This window comes from Callorhinus ursinus, unplaced genomic scaffold, assembly GCF_003265705.2.
Source record: "Callorhinus ursinus isolate GAN/ISIS: 27379988/994484 unplaced genomic scaffold, GSC_fseal_2.0 scaffold26, whole genome shotgun sequence".
NCBI classification, from domain to species: Eukaryota; Metazoa; Chordata; class Mammalia; order Carnivora; family Otariidae; genus Callorhinus; species Callorhinus ursinus.
This window is the reverse complement of record NW_027397088.1, coordinates 17,629,497-17,645,449: the sequence shown is the minus strand read 5'-3', so window position 1 is coordinate 17,645,449 and position 15,953 is coordinate 17,629,497. Positions and strand designations below refer to the sequence as shown.

General features: G+C 43.3%; 1 protein-coding gene across 6 annotated transcripts in view; it reads left to right on the top strand.

Annotated features, from left to right (window-relative positions):
• Nucleotides 1-15,953, top strand: part of KIF13A (kinesin family member 13A) — a 205,226-nt gene that overhangs the window by 179,708 nt on the left and 9,565 nt on the right. For 3 of the 6 annotated variants that reach the window (XM_073877616.1, XM_073877615.1, XM_073877619.1), the window contains 11 exons: nt 69-195; nt 2,240-2,295; nt 3,858-3,982; nt 4,248-4,424; nt 5,953-6,045; nt 6,219-6,375; nt 7,571-7,644; nt 10,397-10,444; nt 11,692-11,803; nt 12,955-13,106; nt 13,550-13,654. In XM_073877616.1, the coding sequence (XP_073733717.1) occupies nt 69-195; nt 2,240-2,295; nt 3,858-3,982; nt 4,248-4,424; nt 5,953-6,045; nt 6,219-6,375; nt 7,571-7,644; nt 10,397-10,444; nt 11,692-11,803; nt 12,955-13,106; nt 13,550-13,654 (1,226 nt within the window). The remainder of the gene's footprint in view (nt 1-68; nt 196-2,239; nt 2,296-3,857; nt 3,983-4,247; nt 4,425-5,952; nt 6,046-6,218; nt 6,376-7,570; nt 7,645-10,396; nt 10,445-11,691; nt 11,804-12,954; nt 13,107-13,549; nt 13,655-15,953) is intronic. The other 3 variants (XM_073877621.1, XM_073877620.1, XM_073877617.1) reach the window with 2 other exon arrangements.

The following is a 15,953-nucleotide window of genomic DNA, read 5'->3' as shown; positions in this document are numbered from 1 at the left end:
GTTTGTTTTAAATCTGGAAATTGTCTTTTCCCCCGCCTTGGTGCTCATCCCCTCATTTTGTCCTGCAGAGAAGACGGAGGACGACGTGGAGCGGGAAGCCCGGCTTGTGGAGCAGTGGGTGGGCCTGACCGAGGAGAGAAACGCCGTGCTGGTGCCTGCCCCCGGCAGCGGGGTCCCTGGGGCGCCCGCCCACTGGTGAGTGGCCTGACAGGTGGGGCAGACGGCCTGCACCAGAGTCGTGCGAGTGACTTTCCAGGACTGTCGCGGTCCATGCCGAGTGCCACGAGCTGCTCAGGGAAGGACCACCCATGCCTCGTGCCGCCTTCCCTGTTTCCTTCCCCACGGCAGCCAGCTTCCTCTCCCAGGAAGCCGGGGAGTGTCTGTTGATTACCTGGCCAGGAAGCAAATACCACACTTCTCAGTTTCTCCACATGAGCAACTTGGACAGGGTTTCCTCATCCCCAGAAATTCTCTTATTTCGGCTTAAAAGAAGGGTGTATCCAGAGTCTGCTTGAAGAGGGGAGAAGATACATGTTCTTCCTGGCCTTCGGGCCTGCTCAGTTTGGTCCCTAGCAGAGAGTCAGGTCCTGAGCCCTAAGTAACCATGGTCAGTCAGTTGATAAATCAGTCCATCCCAGTGCTCATCAGAAACAGCATGGTATCCTAGGCTCTGGAGTCAGATAGATCTGGATTGAGTTTCCAGCTGCAATGTTAAATGTCGTTAACTTCTCTGAGGCCTTGTTCTTTTTTTTTCAAGATTTTATTTATTTGAGAAAAAGAGAGAGAGAGAGAGCAAGAGCAGTGGGGAGGAGCAGAGGGAGAGGGAGAAGCAGGCTCCCCGCTGAGCAAGGAGCCCGATGTGGGACTCGATTCCAGGACCCCGAGATCATGACCTGAGCTGAAGGCAGACACTTTACCAACTGAGCCACCCAGGCGCCCCAAGGCTTTATTCTTAATCTATGAATGGAGCCCCGTTTTTGGTACTGTTGAAAGGATTAGAGATAATGTATTAAAAACACCTTGTTGGTGCCCATTTGTTAAGTGGTAACTACTCCTGCTGCTGCTTATTCTCATTCTCATTCTTATTACGAGAGTATGTCCTAGGCATTTAGGAGAAATCAGACTCCTTTTGAACAGAGGGTGTATATGCCCACATGGTCTCTTTAGGGTAGGCGCAGAAACATCAGTGGTGTTATTTGCATCTATAATGATAAAGGGAAGTATAATGGAGTTGATGGTATTATGAAACCAGCAAATCTGAATTTTCTGGCACATAATTTGTGACCTGATGTTTCTCCCTGCAGTCCCAGAGTCCTGCGGGGCACACACGCCGTCTGTCTGCCAGCCACATGGTTGCAGGCGGCCACCTCATTCCCAGTCTTGTTCTCCTCCCTGAGGCCCTGTCTAGACAGCCCTTCTCCTTAGCCCCGCGACTTTCGTTTGAGCCATTTCCAAACTTCAGGTCATCTTGACTGTAAAATGGGGAGTCCTGGGTCCTGTCTCTCGTTATTTTGATTTACAAGAGGAAGGATGGGCCCAGGACTTTTCATTTTCAGAGCCTTCCCCCCGCCCCGGGTGACTCAGATACGTATGGGCCAGTTTTTGATAAAACACTGCTTTGGTCTTTTTCGTAGACAACCCTTCCTCCTTTAACAGGTCTTTCATTCTCTCCTGCTTTAAGCTTTTACAGTGTTGTCTTTTTTGTTTCCTTCCTCTGGGTTCTGATCCTGCCCCCTGTCTCTACTCTTAACAGCATCCCTTCCCTTTTTCCCATCACTAGGACTATTTCTAGAAAGCCGTCAAATAATCTTTGTTTCAATTAATTACATCTGATTTATATAACTGGTGGTTCTTTATGGAAGTCACATAATTCTCATGATGTGTGTTCACAGGGACATCAAGAGATGTGCAAACAGGGCGCCTGGGCGGCTCAGTCGGTTGAGCGTCTGCCTTCGGCTCAGGTCATGGTCCCGGGGTCCTGGGATCGAGCCCCGCGTCGGGCTCCCTGCTCGGCGGGGAGCCTGCTTCTCCCTCTGCCTGCCATCCCCTCCTGCTTGTGCTTGCTCTCGCTCTCTCTCAAATAAAATCTTAAAAAAAAGAAAAAAGTGCAAATATTTCACGAATAGAATCTCTGTCCCCATAGTGGTTCTTTTCCGCTTCCATGCCTCTGTGGTGTTTGATTATCTAACACAATGTAAAACACGTATTTGTTGTGATTAAATTTTGTTGTTAAATTTAGGGTCCCACCACCTGGAATGGAAACTCACATACCAGTTCTCTTCCTTGATCTGAACGGTAAGCAGATCCGTGTTCGAGGGGCCCTCGCATTTCGTTTAGGTTTGTAATCTCTTCAGACCCACCTGATTTTGATTCCCTAAATTAAATGACTTTTCTAATCACTCATATGCTGTATCCAGGTGACATTTTTAGTCCAACCAAATGTATAAACCTTGACGTGTAGCATCACTGGAAGAGAGACGTGGATATTTAGTCTTAAAAAGAGTTATGAGAGATAACTCTCTCCCATAGAGTTATGAGAGAGGTGTCATAACTCAAAAAATGTCACACAAAAAATGTCAAAACAGTTACAGTTGAGAGACATCAATGGACACAGGAATTACCTGAGAAAGTAATCACCCTCAGAGATTCTGAACCTTTAGGCTTTGCGGGGCCCTAGGAATCTGCATTTCTGATTAGTGCCATTTGCCCCCCACCCCCCATAGTGCCAATGCCAGAATATGATTATAGTGTAAACCCTGCATTAAGGGTTGTTCTTTACTGTAGCAATTGGATCGAACCTGCGTGAACCAAGAATGATGGTCCTCAATGTATTTTAGCAGGAAAATCCATTTTCAGAATGAAATCTTAAATGGAAGCCTGTATGTAGACTACAAAGGCAGAGTTGCCAAGTGGGGTGATAGGTAGGCTCAGGCAAGCTCTTCCGCACGCGGCCCCTGGAATCTCAAAACATAGCCTGGAAACCTGTCTTTTGGTGGGAGGGCCTGGGGAGGGTGACTTTGGCTCTTCCTAGGAAGAATTGTTTAAGATCCTGGAAGTAGGATGTGTGCCTCATGAAGTGGTGGGCTCCCTGTTATTGGAGGGATACGCACAATGGTTGGATGACCACGTATAGAAGTTTATGAAGGGTGAATCCCACATGGCTTAGGGCATTGGAAGAAGATGATCTTTGTATTTCTCCCAAGTGCTTGGAACTTTGATTCCAGATTGATCATTTAGCTGTTCAAATCTCTAATCATGTGTAAGTTGTATAAGTAGGACGCAAGCGTGACACCAGGTTACACGAGGATTTGACCTCAGAAAGCAGCAGAGTCTCAGCTGTGTTTTTGTAGAGAAAATCTCTGCTCCTAGGATTGCATATGGAATATATCTGTCCCTTTTGTTAGAGACTCATGGGGTACGTTTTTGGCTCTCATAGTTGTTTCTGGAAAGGATAAGACCTATTGTGAGGAATTAGCATCTCTATTTCCACTGTGGGATAAGGAAGGAAAGAAAAAAATGAAAGTGCAAAAAGTCATCTGTGGAAAGCATATTTAAAAATTTTCAGTGCTGGGGCGCCTGGGTGGCTCAGTCAGTGAAGCATCTGCCTTCGGCTCAGGTCACGATCCTGGAGTCCTGGAATCGAGCCCCGCATTGGGCTCCCTGTTCAGTGGGAAGCCTGCTTCTCCCTCTCCCACTCCCCCTGCTTGTGTTCCCTCTCTCACTGTCTCTCTCTGTCAAACGAATAAATAAAATCTTTAAAAAGTAATAATAACAAAATTAAAAAAATAAAAATTTTCAGTGCTTGCTTAAAAAGTGACTTCCTTCCACTTCTGTTTCTGTGCCCTGGACGTGGTCAGCCGATGACCTCAGTGCCAACGAGCAGCTCGTGGGCCCCCACGCGTCGGGCGTGAACTCCATCCTGCCCAAGGAGCACGGCAGCCAGTTTTTCTACCTGCCCATCATAAAGCACAGTGATGAGGAGGTAATTGACCCCTACGGTTCTCTTCCTGGGCTTCAGATGAGTGCACCTGCCTACAGGCCTGTCTTCCCGTTAAACTGCTGTGGTCTGCTTTGGGGGAGAGGACTGGGGGCTTTAAAAAGTTGAATGTGTGTTGTCACTCAGAAGTGAGGAGAAACATGTATGAATCAGTGGGGTTGCGTTTCTCTTCTCGCTCTCACGTGTGATGTCGAACCTCAGCCCCTGAGCTGGGTCTTTTCCATGTCCCCAACCCTTCTCCTGTTCTTAGGTTTCAGCCACAGCCTCTTGGGACTCCTCAGTGCATGATTCCGTTCACCTGAATAGGGTCACGCCCCAGAACGAAAGGATTTACCTGATAGTGAAAACCACGGTCCAGCTCAGCCACCCGGCTGCTATGGAGTTAGTATTACGGAAACGGATTGCAGCCAATATTTACAACAAACAGGTAGTAACAGGGCCTGATTCTGCTGTTGCCTACATGAGCTCAACGTTTCTTTCTTCCCTCTATCATAAAGTCGTGTTTTGTGGTGCTGATAAGTGGATGTGCAAATTGTCACCACACTAGCCAAGTTACAGCCTGATTCTTATTGACCCCAGATGACGGGGCATGAGGACAGCACAGGTGGATGTCACCCACCAAAGGACATTCCCCCTTGGCCGGTTTGAGACCCATAATCCTAAGAGGCAGTGGAGCTATGACATGTCACTGTTTGAAAAAGGCTAAGTGCCAAGGCCAAGCAGGTTAGTGACGAAACAGGACAAGGGGTAGGCCCAAAGTAAATCCTTGCTGCTTCCCAGATCTCATCCCACAGGTATTGCCAACAAAATGGATCCTCTCCAGTTTTCTTCTATACGAGGATTGATTAAACCCTATCAAGATCATGGGGCGCCTGGGTGGTGCAGGCAATTGAGCGTCCAACTCTGCCTGAGATTCTCTCTCCTCCTGTCCCTCCTGCCTGTGCGCTCTCTCTCTAAAATACATAGGTGGCTCAGTCATTAAGCGTCTGCCTTTGGCTTAGGTCATGGTCCCGGGGTCCTGGGATTGAGTCCTGCATCAGGCTCCCTGCTCCTCGGACAGTCTGCTTCTCCCTCTCCTGCCCCTCCCCACCACTAGGGCTTTCTCTCTCTTCTTCTCTCAAATAAATAAATAAAATCTTTTAAAATTTAATTTAATTTAATTTAATTATGTTAGTCACCATACAATACATCATTAGTTTTTGATGTAGTGATCCACGATTCATTTTTTTCGTGTAACACCCAGTGCTCCATGCAGTACGTGCCCTCCTTAATACCCATCACCGGGCTAACCCATCCCCCCGCCCCCCTCCCCTCTAGAACCCTCAGTTTGTTTCTCGGAGTCCATAGTCTCAACAAAACAAAGAGGCAACCCACAGAATGGGAGAAGATATTTGCAAATGACACTGCAGACAAAGCGCTGATTTCCAAGGTCTATAAAGAACTTCTCAAACTCAACACCCAAAAAACAAATAATCAAGTCAAAAAATGGGCAGAAGACATGAACAGACACTTCTCCAAAGAAGACATACAAATGGCTAACAGACACATGAAAAAATGTTCATCATCATTAGCCGTCAGGGAAATTCAAATCAAAACCACATTCAGATACCACCTTACACCATTTAGAATGGCAAAAATTGACAAGGCAAGAAATAAAATCTTTTAAAAAAAAATCTTTAAAATAAATAAATAACCCTATCAAGATCAAAAGGAAGGCTGCCAATGAGAAAGAAGCACAACCCCCAAAATCCCTGAATGGACTACAAATTCTATAAACCCCAAATGAAGGACACTGTTGTACCTCAGGGTCAGAGACAAGGGTTTTTCAGTTCCATTTTTCTGAGTTGTTGTATGTGTATCAAAAACATAGTACTTGATAATGCTTCTACAGTTTGTAAAATGCCAAATAACTTACGTATTTCACATCGCTTAATTCAGCTTTCTTTTCCTACCAGAGCTTCACCCAGAGTCTGAAGAGGAGAATATCATTGAAGAATATATTTTATTCCTGTGGTGTAACCTATGAAATAGTATCCAATATACCAAAGGTAAATATACGTATTACTTTTTAAAAATATCAAAATTGAAGTGTTAGAGAATGTGTTGATTCTTAGAACTTCTAAATCATTTTCTCACCACAGTTTAGATAAAAATATTGTTCACATGAAAGTATTGTAATTAAAAGAAAAAAAGAAAGTTAATTGTCTTATTGTCCCTTCAGGCAACAGAGGAGATTGAGGACCGGGAAACACTGGCTCTCATGGCAGCAAGGAGTGAAAATGAAGGCACTTCAGATGGGGAGACCTACATAGAGAAATACACGCGTGGCGTGCTGCAGGTGGAGAACATTCTGAGCCTTGAACGGCTCCGGCAGGCAAGTAGAAGCAGTGTCCGGACCAGAGGGCAAGAGCACTAGCCTCCCCCCAACCAAGTGGACAAAGACGAATTTATTTACCAAACACCTTCCCTCTGCATCTATCAGAGAAGGAAAACTTGAGTAGCAATCTCTTCGGACAAAGTAGCAAAAATGAAAATAATGTCTGCATTCTATTCAGTACCTTCTACTTAAGCGAGGTGCCCAAGTCATTTAGATACATTCTTTCATTTAATCTTCAAGATGGCCCTGCTAGGGAAATAGACACTGTCAGAATCCCCTTTTCTTTTCTTTTTTTTTTTTCTTCAAGATTTTATTTATTTATTTGAGAGAGAGAATGAGAGAGAGCACAAGAGAGGGGAGGGTCAGAGGGAGAAGCAGACTCCCCGCTGAGCAGGGAGCCCGATGTGGGACTAGATCCTGGGACTCCAGGATCATGGCCTGAGCCAAAGGCAGTCGCTTAACCAACTGAGCCACCCAGGCGCCCCAGAATCCCCTTTTCTAAGTGAGGAAATTGAGGCCCGCAGAAGCTAGCTAGCCTGCCCAAGGCTACACCGCTAAGTTGGTATAAAGTTGGTTGTAAACCAGGAAGGCTTGACTCCAGAGTCCATGTGCTTAGCCACATGCTGTTACTGTTTCCCTAATTTTGGGGGGGTCTAGGTTAACTTCTGCAGCAATAGCAGGACATTGACATGAAACTAACCCACTAGGCAGTGGAACTCTGAGACAGGAATTGTCATCCACAGAAGCAGCAGTTGAAATTCATGGAAAGTGCATTGTGAGCAACAAGAGGACTAAGATTGGCATCTGTCAGAAAAATCTGCCTTTAGTGGAAATCCCCCCAAAATTGCTGCGTGAATAAAACACAAACAGCATAAAAGTTGATGGTCGTTTTGCAAATGAGATCTGTCGTTAGGGGTATTTCTTCTCCGTTTTCTCTGTCTACCTCTGTAAAAAATCTACCACATAAATGTCTTCATTTCAGCAGTTGTCCTGGTTTTATGTATGGAAAGCATTTTTGGTAGATGAAGGAAAGAGAAATTAGGGGGAACCATAAGAGTCCAGCTTTTGCAACTATGGGAGGGAGTGTGGCATTGAAATGATGTGTCTTTCTATTATTTTCTAAACCTTCCACAACAAACATATATTATTTGTCATCGGGGGGGAAAAACAAATGTTACCTTGACCTTTGCAGGCAGTCACGGTCAAAGAAGCTCTGTCCACCAAAGCTCGGCACCTGAGGAGGAGTCTCAGCACACCAAACGTTCATAATGTGAGCACCCCTGCAGAGGGTCTGTTGCTTCGGTGACGTGTCTCAGGGTTTGGGAGGGGCATGTGGGTCCTGGCGTGGGCATCCCGTACAGCCAAGCCTCTCCGCTCTCCCAGGGAAACACACCGGAGAGTGCAGTTAGAATCCCATGCCCGCGCCTTTAGTGGAATCTTTTGGATTTCTCTTCAGAAAGTTATGTCCTTGAAAGGCGTCTCTTGAGACCTAAATTGAATGTAGTTGGTTTAAGGGTGGTAGCTATAGCACCTGGAGGGTGCTGCTCTGTCCTCGTCGCCTGGGTGGATTTTCCTGTGCTGCCCATCAGTGTGGTAGGGCGCTGGGTACCTCCGTGTCCACCCCCCCACGGTCTGTGGTCTCTCCATTGACCATTCGATTCTCATTCTTAACCAGTTCATCTAGAAAATCCAATTGACAGGAACTGCTTAGTGGAGGGGACACGGTCACGGGACAAACTAGTGCACGGACAATTTCAAAGCAGTCTCTTCTCCAGAAGCAGCAGAATAAAAGATCCTCCCAAGGAAGGGCACAATATCATTACCTTGCTCCTCTCCAGAATTGCCAGGAAATGATTAAAAACATGGTGAACATGTATAAAAGTTGTCTTAGAGCAGGCTACAGAGCTGATCCCAGCACATCCCTATAGTGGTGTACATACAGGTTACTTCTGACCACAGTGCGATTATTTAGAAACTGATAATAAGAGACTCATACAGTGTAAATTGAAAAATAGAAACTGGTACACACATCAGTACTTGTGGGATGCAGGTGAAGTACTTAGAGGGAAACTAGGCTCTGAGTCCCTATTTTTCCGTTTCTACCACTGAATACTAGACAGTAGAGAAAAATGAAAGAACAAGAGCGACTCTTAGGGATGTGTGGCTCTTGTATTAAAAAGAAGAGTAAAAAACATGGAGGGAAACATCTGTGCTAAAAGGTAAAGACAGATTCTAAAGGAGTATTCTCTCTCCACCCTTAGCCCCCTAGAAAATGAACCTACATCTGATCAAGACTCTGAATCTGACTGCTGGTATTTATGGGGGACAAAAGAGAATGTTAAGTGATACCAAAGGGACTCCATTAGCAAAGGGAAACTTTATAGGAACAAATGATGTAGAAAAAGGAAACGTGTGAACTATTGTGATCCTGATTCAGAATTAACTGACAGTGTGTCTGAGACATATGAGCACTGGGCGATATCGGTTACTATCTAGGAATTATTTAATTTTTTACAATGTGGTAATGATATTCTACTTTTGTTTTTGTTTTAAGATTTATTTTTTTAAGTAATCTCTACATCCAACATGGGGCTTGAACTCATGAGTCAAGAGTTGCCCGCTCCTCCAGCTGAGCCAGGCAGGACCCCTATGGTTATGGTTTTTTTAAAGGGAGGAGGAATAATGTATTTTTTAGAGATTCACAGAGAAGTATTTATGGATAAAAGATTTTTAAATCAAAAAAACAAAATGAATAAAAAAATGTTAAAGGTAATAATACTAGAGCAGAATTATAATAAATTCAAAGAAGGTGTATGAAGATTAAAACAGAGATGTATGAAATAGAAGACCAACAAGAGAATCAACAAAGCTGAAAAGTGGGCTTTTTGAAAAGACTGGTCAAATAGAGTGACTTCTAGTTAAGATTAACTGGGGAAGGAGAGAAAATATTGGGATATTAATTCCAATATTATTGACAATAAAAAGGGACATATCACTACAGAGAGGACAAAGATTTAGACAGTGTAAGAGCAAACTATGAATAATGTTATAGCAGTAAATGTAAAACAAGCTTCAACAAAATGGAATTTTCTTACTACAGAAACCAAATCTGAATACAGCTATCACCATAAATAAAGCCTAAACTCACAGAAAGAGAGACTGTGCTCATTGATGGGAACACGCAGTATCCAAAAAATTGGCACATCTCCTTAAACTAATCTATAAATTCCCAACATAATTTCTTGTAGGATTTCATAAACTAACCCCAGAATTGCTATGGAAGAGCAGAGTTGAAGGTGCATATGCGTTAATCTACAGCCCAGAGATTCCAGGCCTTCACATACCCTCTAGAGCTCCTAATAGAAACGCAGGAGGAGGCTCCTGGCTGGCTGACTCAGTCAGTAGAGCATGCAATCCTCAGTCTTGGGGTGGTGAGTTCGAGCCCCATGTCGGATATAGAGATTACTTAAATTAATAAATAAATAAACTTAGAATAAAAAACATAGGATGGATTTAGAACTAAATAATGTTGAAATGGTATACAAGTCAATCATTGTGGGATACAGCTAGAGTGGTACTTAGGGACAATAATAATAATTTATTTTATCAGAGTTTGTAATAGAGAAAAATTAGAAGCAGCTTAGATACCATCTAGAATAGAACAAATAAATTATGAAACTAATGAAAAAGACCATGTATGGTGAGATACCACTTACTTTAATTATAAAAATACACCAAATATATATTACATGTGCATATACATTATATATATTTATATATAGTATGTGCATGTATTTTTATATATAAACCAATTTTATGAATATAAGAACTATACAAAGCCTGTATGGAAATAATCAACCCCAAATTTAGTGTGGTTGTTATTCCTGAGGATTGTAGAAAGAAGAGGGAGTTGAGACTATCATACAGGCTTCAACTGTAAATGTGACATTACATTTCTGTATTTCTGTGTAATTTATGTTAAATACATAAGCCACATTGATAAAACCATGGCTCTCTTACAGGTCTCCTCCAGTCGACCAGACCTTTCTGGCTTTGATGAAGATGATAAGGTGTGCACCTGTGGTGTGGGCATGGCTAGGTTACTAGCAGAGTCGAAGCCTGAAAAGTTAGGGTATCTTGGTGTTTTTAAAATCTCAGGACTTCCCATCTTAATCTTATGCTGATCATTGTCTCCACGAGTCCATTTCCAGGCTCAAATACTTGATGTGAAATTGCTATGCACTCAGTGTTAACATTGTACCTAGCATATTTTCCATACCAGCATAGTACTACACCGAATTGAACATCTGTGTGTTTATGGGTCTAACTCAATGATTTAATAACATATTGTATCAACTGCAGGTTGCTGGAGGGGAGGGGGATGGGGGATGGGGTAACTGAGTGATGGACATGAAGGAGGGTATGTGTTGTAATGAGCACTGAGTGTTATATAAGACTGATGAATCACAAACCTGTTCCTCTGAAACCAATAACACGGTATATGTGAATTTAATAAAAACAAACAAAAAAGGAAAAAAAGTGTTATATTTACCATCGCAAAATCAAAATTAATTCAACTAGGCAAATTAGGTATTTAAAATTAAGGGTATTTTGCAACATGACCTTTCTCAGCAAATATTGCTTGGAGCATATATTATATTTATGTTATTATGTGAGGGACTGAGTGATTCAAAGAGTAGAAACATGGATTATGTCATCAAGAAGGTTAAAATCTAGTCTTTTAGGCAGCCAACTCCTGAGAAGTTGCTTAAGATTAAATAAGCTTATATGATACACAAATGGAGTTTTCTTTCCTTAGTGTACCAATATCTTATGCCAGTTTGATCCTTTTAAATCCCAGGTCTGGTTTGCCCGGGGCAGTCCTAGTGTATGCCTGCTACCCAGGCAAAATTATTAATGGAACCCGTTCACTCCAAAAAGTGTTTCACTGTGGTCTCTAAATTATGCAGTCACCCTGATACATACCAGATTTATCAAGGTGGCTCCCTTTGCAGGGGAGGGAGGAAAATGGATGGGACCTTAGGGATTCAGGGGATTTCACTCCATTTGTTATGATTTTATTAAATCTTGGACAAATATGATAGGATTATTAACATTAAAACTCTAGCTCTACCCTGGGTATGACAGTATTTGTCATATTATTCAGCCATTCATACTTTTCTGTATGTTTGAAATACTTTATAATAAAAATAAGAGCACATACTGCCATTAAAAAATAGGAAAAAACTCAAATCTGGGCTTCACTTCTCATTTTAAAGGGACTTAATTACAGCTAACCCGTATCTTTCCCTTGTAGGGTTGGCTAGAGAACCAATTAGACATGTCCGACTATTGCTCCAGTTACCAGGATATAGCCTGTTACGGAACGTTACCCAGGGATTCGCCTCGAAGGAGTAAAGAAAGTAGTGGTGAGATTGTTTTTCTGTGTTCTTTCTTTATAATTTCTTAGGAAAAGCATCGGGGGGGGGGAGTTCTTTTGTAGGTGGCATTTAATAAGATAGGAATGTGAAATTCTAATGTGCTGGATGATTCTAAACTGTCTTCTTGAAGAGAACATGTCATTACTTGATTTATTTTTGCTTTTGGATCCGGTATATCATCCAGATAATAATAATAGGCTTTTTGTGTAGCACTTCAGAATTTTCAAATCATTTTTCCCACATCATTTCCTGAAATTGAAGTCCCTTTTGAGACACAAATCTTATTATGTTGTGGTTAGACTTCATTTTTTACCAAAAGAATATCTACCTGTGTAATGCTTTTTTGTACTCAAAAGAGTTTTTATGAGAATTTTTCGATTCCTAAAGCAGTTTCAAAAATGGTACCAGAAATGAGTTTGATCAGCGACAGCATTATTACCTAACTGTATAATCTCCCAGTGCCCTGAGAGGAATAGCATTCTTTGAAAATGTGAATCAGTTCTGTTACCTTACACCGTATATTTTGCCTACTAAATGACATTGTAGCAGTGAATTGGGAAGAAAATGCAGAAGGAGGGAAAGAGACTCCCCAAAAGTAAGAAATGAGTCAGAGCAGGAAAGCAGAATTGTTCTTCCTTAGTCATACGGAGAAGGTGGCCTGAGGAAAAACAGGGCTTGCAAAAAAATGTATACAGCATCCATTCCTTGAATATTTATTGAGCCTCTACTTGCTGTAGGCAGTGAAAGATACAGTAAGGTGCCATTCTAGATCCTGAAATCGAACTGTGGAATGAGATACATAGAAAATAAGATATTGCAATGAAAATGTGCCTAAAGGCACGGAAGGCTAATAGACTCTGGAATTTCAGAGTAACGGAAAATCAGCATGAGTTGAAATCAGTCTAATAGGCAGCGCTTCAGGGGGATCTTGAAAAGAAGGTGGAAAATTCAGTTTCTGCTTTCTTCGATGCTGACTCTTTGGGACTTGGTAGCTACATCTCCACTCTTGCCCACACCGGTTTTAGTCTTTAGCCAAATATTAGCCTGGTAATTTCTTTGTCGAACCAGATATTCCCGTGGCTAGGTGATGACCGTGCTTCCAGTGTGCCCGTCAATCCGTGCCTGTTTGTCTTCCCCAGGTTGTCCATCAGAGAACCCCCACGCCTTAACAGTCAGTCCTTTTAAAGCATTCTCTCCCCAGCCACCAAAGTTTTTCAAACCCTTAATGCCTGTAAAGGAGGAACATAAGAAAAGGATAGCCCTTGAAGCGAGGCCGCTCCTCAGCCAGGAGGTAAGTGCTGCACGTCTCTACCGTGGAAAGTAGAGCAGAATCGTGTTGCGTGGGGGGCAGTAACCGTGCCTGTGGACGTGTGTGGGGCACACAGGGTCATGGCGGGATTTCTTGCGTGGTGCTCTTGATGTTCCTTTCTGTGCGTTTACGGCTCTTCCAAGTGAGAAGGAGCCGTTCCTTGGGTGTTTGGAAAACATGACAGGCTCTATTTATTTATTTGTTTACTTATTTTTATGTTGATAAAACCAAGGATGCGATTTGCCGTGGGGTGTGCGTAGTGTCGTCGGAGTCCATCGGTGGTTTAACTGCAGCCTGCCAGGTTGCACTCCTCACACGGGATTAGAAGTGTCCGCGTTGCTTTTCTAACTGGCACGTACTTACTGTGTATTTCGGCTGTCGGCGTCTTCTGTATGTGATGCATCTGTGTGTCTTAACCTTTGCAGAGCATGCCTTCACCTCAGGCACATAACCCGGGCTGCACTGTGCCCTCTGGACGCGAGGGCGGCAGCGTGCCAGTAGAGCACAATAGCAAGCACGAGAAGAAGATTGTAAGTTCTGGAACTATTTCTGTCGTCTTGCCTGGTGGTGGGTTTAAGGCCCCTTCACAGACGATCATCCAAATCCTGTAGGAGACATGAAGAGAATGTACTGGGTCTTTTTGCTTTGCTTTTCTTTTTTTTTTTTAATGTGATCACCGGTAATGCAATCTTGCATGAATGTGGCCATGACCTGTGGTTTTTTTCTAAGTGTTCATTCAGTTTTATTTATCTTTTTGCTCAGTAGCAACTTGCTTAGAAAAGGGGGAAAGGGCACTCTTAACAGGTTCTGGTCTTTAAAAAGTGTAACCATGAGATCACCATCACTGATTGTGAATCTTTCTAATGTGCCGATGCATATTGCCCAGATTCTGAAGTTAATCTACCTAGAGGAGTTGCACTTACTTGGAGTGAGTAATCATGCACTTAGCCGTGGGTGTGTTTGAAAGCTCCTTCCGCGTTGCCTGATGCCCTTGCCCAGCTTATTCTGTAGCTTGTAGCCCCGCTACGAGCCCTCGGTGCCCCCGCTGCCCGCTCGGCATCTCAGGTAGCCCATTCTCATTTGCTGGCAAAATAGGTCCCAAGCCTGCTGGTGTCAGTGTTGCTTTGGGCACGACTTATCTGTACTTCATCCACAGGTAGGTGGAAACTTTGCCTGTAAAACAGTCAGTCCCCAGCGCTTGGTTTTCAAATTATAGATTTGAATGTAGTTTTTAAGACGCTGTATACCAGGCACTTTGGATTATCAGTGATACCTCAGTTAAAAAAAAAACAAAAAAACAAACTGTATTCTTGGGCCTGGAAAGAGTTGTCTTATTTTGTGTCTCAGCTTTCACTTTCCTGTGGCTTCCTGGGCTTTGAAACAGTGAAGCAGCTCCGAGCGAGTCGGAGCTGCTTGGTGTTCACGTCTGTGTGCAGTCTGATCTGTGGGCGGCGCACGGGACATTTCCTCTCCCGGTCGCAGCATGGCTGACCCAGTCCAAGGACTCATTGGTGTGAGGTCCTCTAACGGCTCTAAAACGCGCTGCTGATGCACACTTCGTGATCCTAACCAGAAGTTAACCTGGAGGTGCAGTCGGCCACCCGTCTGCATGCATGGAATGCTAGCGGATCTTCAGGAATGACCTTCTCATTACTCCTGTCCACTGAGGACAGAAGAAAAGACACCATTTCCCCTGCACCTCTGTCCCTCTCCCCACCATCGCCTCTGTGTTCTCCTGGCTGCTCTGTCCCAAGTCCCCATCGTCGTCCTACTGCAGAACATGGTGAACGTCAACAGCTGCCCCTGTATCTCAGGATCCTAATGAACTGCTCAGTCACTTACTTGACCTCCTCCCGCTTAGTTAATAAAGCTGCGGTGTGGGCTAAAAAAGGCCAAGTGGCCAGTTCGTTATCCCTTCAAACTCTCTGGCTCTCTGGCTGATTGGATCTGTCTGTTGGTTGACGTGGAACTTGCCACCATGTTGCATGGCTACTAAATTTAAACCTCTGTTACTGATCATTTTGGTAGAACATCCTATTGAGAGACTGCTGGGTGGTCCTTCTGGGTCTCCCCAGCAGATGGCTTTACTGTTGACAGAGTTTGCCTCATCGTTTACTTTCCTTGTAATGTTTTTAGATAAAACCCATCTCAGGACTTTCAGCTAGCGGAGGGTAGGATGGAACCAGCTTCTCATAACTCAGCAACTCTTAAGCAGTGGTTAGGTTCTCTGTGATCAAACACACCTTGAAGTCTGCTGAGCAGGGTTTGATGGTATCTTCCTTGCTGGAATCTTGAGAGATCTGCCTCTACTCTCCTTAGAAATCTGGCTCAAAACAGCAACAACAACAACAAAATTAAAAAAAAAATGAGAAAGAAGGATGCTTGGCTGGCTCAGTCAGAGGAACATGTGACTCTTGATCTCTGGGTCATTGAGTTCCAGCCCCAAGTTGGGTGTAGAAATTGCTTAAATAAATAAAACCTAAAAAAAAATTTTTTTTAAATAAGAGAAAGATACCTGTCTCAATACTCTTCATCTTTGAAACTGTTGAGCTGTTTGATTTATTTCAGATAGCAGCTTTTCCAGGATGTTTTGGTAGATTTTAACAGTCTTAATTGCTTGCTCTGAGGTTCTGGTTCTCTTCGGGAAGCTTTCATTTTATTTCTCCTCTTACAAATGGACATAAACTGCTTTATTACTTTGTTCCCCATTCACTCTCCTTCCTTTTCCATTCTTGAAAAATCAAGAGTGTGAATAAGTGGTTTGGTCTGATCAAAGGAGGTTGAAATCATTTTTCAGAGTTTCACATAAAATAGAGTATTACGTAGCTA